We start from the raw sequence: 5,502 nt of genomic DNA, 5'->3' as shown, positions 1-5,502 counted from the left end.
TCTATATATTAATAAAAAATAAAAAAAATGACAGCTGATAAAGAGAATCAGGAAGAGAAACGTGATAGAAAGTAAAGCATATTAAGAAGGAGATGAAGGAAGTCTAGTCGGCAAGCAGTTGGCATAGACACTGCCTTACTGAGAGATTCATACTTAGATCAGACACATCTTCACACACACAGGGACTGCTAGGTCGCAATACGTTCATCAGATGAAACCAGACATATATTTCTTTCTCTTGTTTTAGGTTTGAAAAATTTTACCATTTGATCACACTCATTTCATATGCAAATATTTTACACACATAATATGTTAAAGTAGAAGTGGAGATAACAATATCACATAATGTGGGAATAATGACGTTGTAAACTAAGGTAAGAAGACTGCTGCTATTACATGATGGGTGTCATTTAGTGAAAACAGCATATATAAATATCTATGTATCAAATGGTGTGACACCACACAGTTTTATCTATCTTTTTTAGTCTCTATCCATATATACACTTCCTTTTTAGATTACTTTTTAAAATTTGTATAAAGAGAACAAATTTCATGTATTTCACAGGTACAACTCTAGGGAGCCATTCATACTTCCCTCCCTCCCTCTTTTCCTTAGCTTCCCTCTTTTCTTCCTTCCTTATGCTTTTATTTTTTCAAATACAGAATTTTAGTCCACTCCAAAATCGCAGATTCAATGCACCCCCAACCATAATGTTCAACAATTACAGTCTGTGAAGACCATGGCTCTGCAGGAGTATAACAGAGGCTAAAATCAAATCAAATCAAATCAAATCACAAGATGTCCATTTTACTCCTAAACATTTTTGTGTTCAATATTAAACACTACATGTATGAGAAAACATATGATACTGTGTTCTTGGGACTGGCTTATTTTGTTAAGATAATGGTTTCTAATTGGACCCATTTTGCTGTTGAAGACAGAATTTCATTCTTTTTATGACTGAGTAATATTTTCTGATGTATACATGCCACATTTTCTTTATCCAGTCATCAGTTGATGGACATTTGGGTCGATGTCATAACTTAGCTTTTGAGAATTGATCAACAAGCATGTGAGTAAAATAATGATGTACAAATGTCCACATGTGAGAGAAAATATGTTTGTCTTTCTGGGTTATGTTACTGAGCATAATGATTTCTAATTTCATTCATTTTGTAGCAGGTTTCAAGATTCTTTTGTATTTTGTGACTGAATAACATTCTACTGTGAAAGAGTCTCTCACATGAAGACATTTCCTTTAGTGGCTGACCTATTTTTACTTTTGTGAAGGATCTCCATGTTCCTTTACATAATGGTTGAACTACTTTACATTCACACTCTAATTGTTTCAAGGTATACTTTTTTCTACATCACAACCAGCATTTTCTATTTTTCAACTTTTAGATAATAGCCATCTTAACTGGATTGAAATGAAATCTTTTTAAGACTTTTTATTTGTGTTTCCCTGAAGGCACATTTTTTATTTTTTTTTAAGATTTATTTATTTATATTGGGAAGGGAGATTAATAGAGAGAAAGTGAGACAGAGAGAAAGATCTTCCATCCGCTGGTTCATTCTCCAAGTGGCCACAACAGCTGCACCTGATCCCATCCAAAGCCAGGAGCCAAAAGCTTTTTATGGATCTGCCACACAGGTGCAGGGTCCCAAGGCTTGGGGTTGTCCTCTACTTCTTTCCCAGGCCACAGGCAGGGTGCTGGATGGGAAATGGAGCAGAAGGGACACAAACCAGTGCCCATATGTGATCCCGGTGTGTGCAAGGTGAGGATTTAGCCATTGAGCCATTGCATTGGGCTCTCTCTGAAACTTTCAAATAAATCCCCAGGCTCATTCCACCTGCCTGGATATGAGCCCCCAGGTGCCCACATGCCCCCACTGCTCCATCCCCTCAGTCCCCTGGATGGACAGGCACCCACCAGCCTGCCGCACAACTATTTGTATATTTTTCTTTCTCTTGCATACTGGCTCTGGCTCATACTTCAAGAACTCTGCTGAGTAACAGTGGTGACAGTGGACTGCTTGTCTAGTTCCAGATCTTGTGTGTGTGTGTGTGTGTGTATTTTCATCCTCCATTCTCTTGAAGTAATGTGTTATATTTACTGGTTTGTGTGTATTGAACTATCCCTGTATTCCTAGGATGAATATCACTTCATCAGAGTTAATGATCTTTGGATTCAATTTGCTACTATTTTGTTGAGAAGTTTTGCACACACATTCACCAGGGATATTAGTCTATAGCCATTTTTTTTTTTATTGTATCCTTGTCTGGTTTTGGAATCAAGGCAAAGTTATCCTTGCAATTGCTTGGAATTTATTTCTCAAGATGTGTGTCTGCATGAATTTTTTTGGAGACTCTCACATGGAATTACTCAAGTAATAAAATAAGTAATGCTTTTTACTCGTTATCCACACATGACCAGTGTTTGTGCTTTTTTGTATTTATTATTAGATTGGGTATGTTTTTGGTATAAAGCTGTGATTCTATATTCCACAATAAATTACAAAATTTCAACCATACATATTATTATTTGCTATTATTTGTATAGTCATCACTTGTATAGACAGTAACACATTCAGTGCTCTCGGTTCAGAATGCAAGTTGATTCCTTCCCATCTTTGAAAATAGAATACCTGATGTTGAAATGATCGTTGTCATGAATAAACGTTTGTGCTTGTCAATGAATAGTTTCCAGTGGAATGTAGTGGGCAAGCAGATTAGGATTCACTTTGTGGGGGCTGGTGCTTAAACCAAGTAGGTTAAGCCACCACCCACAGTGTGGGCATCCCATATAGTTGCCGATTTGAGCTCTGGCTGCTGATCCAGTTTTCCTGCTATTGTCTTAAATGTGTGGACCCCTGAGCCCACGTGGGACACAGGGAAGAAGCTCTTGGATTCTGGCTTGGCTGGCCCAGACCTGGTCATTGGTGGGAGTGAACCAGAGGATGGAGGAGGATGAAAGACCTGTGTGTGTGTGTGTAACTCTGCCATTCAAAGAAAAGAAACAATAGAATTTAGTTTGCTTAATATCTTGATTATCAGCCTGGGGCTGTACTCAAGCCTGGCTGCTTTAATGATGACTGCTGCTAGAGGTGTTGGCGATATTTTCTATCTTGCCCATGAGCCACAGTTTAGGCCACAAAAGCCACATGATGTTATTCTCTCCTGAACTCACCAGCTTGCAAACCCTAACCAACTACTTTTGTCTTGCATTTTTCAAGTATTTTTGCACTCTTTTCAAACCAGCTTCGAGTATTTTGCACATAATCTTTACGTCTTTCAACACTCTAATATTTGTGTTACAAATAATCATTTTGTCAATAAATGGGGTTCATGCATCAGTAATGATCTTTAAAAATTTATAGTGGCCTCTCATCCTCTGGAAATAGTTCCGTAAACTCCCAGACCTGGTCACCAGAGCTTTTCAAACTTATTATCCCGTAGGAAAACCAGAAAGGCAGGCAAAAGTCAGAGACTGGGCATCTGGGGATCTGGGGTCTGGAGATATTTAGAAACTTCTGAATGACCTTGAATAATTCTCTCCCCCTCTGAACCTTAGTTCAGGAAGCAATTGAGTTTTGATGTGTATTCCTCAAGGCTTTTTGCACCCTGACATTTTTTAGTGGAATGAGCTGATCATTCAACTTTATGTTGCTTTTACCTTGTTAAACTCTCTTGCTTCTTAACTTTGTTTGAATATTTCAGTTTTTCCTTCTTTTTCATTTGATGTATTTGTCTTTATGTCTTGCTTAAGGAAGTACTAGTGTGTGTGTGTGTGTGTGTGTGTGTGTGTGTGTCTTAAGAGTCTGTGTGTGGGAAGATGTGAATTTTAATGTGTTTGAGTCATTCCCTGTGTGTGGCTGTGTGTAGAGTGGATGAGGGTGAGTTTGTGAGTGCGAGTTTGAATGTTTGATTCTATGTGCTTTAGAAAGGGAATATGAGTGAAACACAGTTTGAAACATAAGCAAGCATAATCTCTTTGGAGCAATTTTATAAAGGGAATCAGCTGAAAAGAGTAAGAGAGATCTAGGGCAAGTCATGGAGTTAGAATGGGTTGAGGGAGGTCTCATTTACCCTCAGGTGTGACTCAAGTAAGAGAAAAAAGTCCTGCTTAGCTGTGGCCAGACAAAGCAAATGACTGTAGGTGATCTTAAACACTGTCTGTAGTCAGGAGTGTGCAGCAGCACACATGCACACACATACACACTCACATAATCACATACAGAGTCTCACACACACACACACACAGACTCTTTCAGTGCCAGATTCCCACACCTTCTGATGACAGATCTCACCCCCGGCCCTTGGTTTGTTATCTCCTGCTTCACACTGAGAAATCAGTGGTGATAGAATCAGTCAATGACACACACAGATCCAGGTGTGGAGTTAAAAGTCATTTAATGGAAACAAAACAGGAAGATTCACTTGATCTCTTCAAAACTCCTTTGCCAATATATGCTGAGCAGCTAGGATACCAGTTCACCCAGTGAGAACTTCAGCCTTCTTCAGAGGCTCCAGAACCCTCCAGAGTGAGTATAAGGAACCCGTGCAAAGAAGGAAAAGGTATGACTCATAGTGACATCATGCTGACTGTAAGGGCAATAAGAGAATGGGACTTATATGCAGAAGGGGATAAGAGATTCAGCACCCGGCAGCTGGCTCCGCATGAGTGCAGTGATAGATCACTTTACTTCTGCTTTGTCTTCTGCTGACATGGTTCAGGCACCTTAGATTGGCATGGCTCGGGTACCTTCGGTTGGCATGGTTCAGGCACCTTGGGTTGGCATGGCTCTGGCACTTTGGGGTGGCATGGCTCAGGCACCTTGGGTTGGCATGGCTCAGGCACCTTGGGTTGGCATGGCTCAGGCACCTTGGGTTGGCATGGCTCAGGTACCTTGGGTTGACAGGGCTCAGGCACCTTGGGTTGGCAGGGCTCAGGCACCTTGGGTTGACATGGCTCAGGCACCTTGGGTTGGCATGGCTCAGGCACCTTGGGGTGGCAGGGATCCTTGGTTGCGGGGCCACACGGTTCCTGGGGTGGAGGCTGGCAAGGCTGTTTCACCTGGTGCTGCTGCAGCTGAGGGGGTACAGTGCAGGGCTGCTTCTGCTGCTGGGAACTCATGTTTTATCAGTGGCTGGTCCTGGAGACAGAAAGCATGATCAGTGAGTCAATGAAGCATATCACATCCCTTGTTGAAAAACACTCAGACAAAGCTGGATTCTGAGAACTCTGAGGTCCAGATGATAGGCTTCTAAGGAAGTATATTGTGAATTTAATCTGTTTACCACAGCATCATATAAAATACCGTGTGTCTTAGAGGATGGCTCTATATTAAACTAGCTCCCTCTGATTTTGCCCCATGCTCACACATTGCTGAAAAATGCTTTCCTTCTCAAGTTCCTCCCCATCATTTCCCATCACTTTCTATCCTAGGAGGCTTTTCTTCATCAATGCTCTTCCAAACAGCACAGCCCCTTTGCCTCC

General features: G+C 40.9%; 1 protein-coding gene across 1 annotated transcript; it reads right to left on the bottom strand.

The window, feature by feature from the left end:
• Positions 1-4,435: 4,435 nt before the first annotated feature.
• Positions 4,436-5,145, bottom strand: LOC121168629 (cornifin-B-like). Its single transcript, XM_040998913.1, has 2 exons — positions 5,008-5,145; positions 4,436-4,839 (listed from the first exon to the last, which is right to left on the bottom strand). Exons 1-2 carry the CDS (start codon positions 5,137-5,139, stop codon positions 4,705-4,707), a joined length of 267 nt encoding a protein of 88 aa, XP_040854847.1. The 5' UTR covers positions 5,140-5,145; the 3' UTR covers positions 4,436-4,704.
• Between the last annotated feature and the right edge of the window lie 357 nt (positions 5,146-5,502).

This window comes from Ochotona curzoniae, unplaced genomic scaffold, assembly GCF_017591425.1.
Source record: "Ochotona curzoniae isolate NIBS_2020 unplaced genomic scaffold, NIBS_Ocur_1.0 scaffold_1037, whole genome shotgun sequence".
NCBI lineage: Eukaryota > Metazoa > Chordata > Mammalia > Lagomorpha > Ochotonidae > Ochotona > Ochotona curzoniae.
Note: the sequence above shows the minus strand (reverse complement) of the source record. Positions and strands in the feature narration are given on the sequence as shown.

Coding starts and splice junctions, on each gene's coding strand:
- LOC121168629 (XM_040998913.1), bottom strand. CDS start 5,139: ATGAGTTCCCAGCAGCAGAAGCAGCCCTGCACTGTACCCCCTCAGCTG. Junction 4,840..5,007: donor AGGATCCCTGCCACCCCAAG/GTGCCTGAGCCA, acceptor TGCCAACCCAAG/GTGCCTGAGCCATGCCACCC.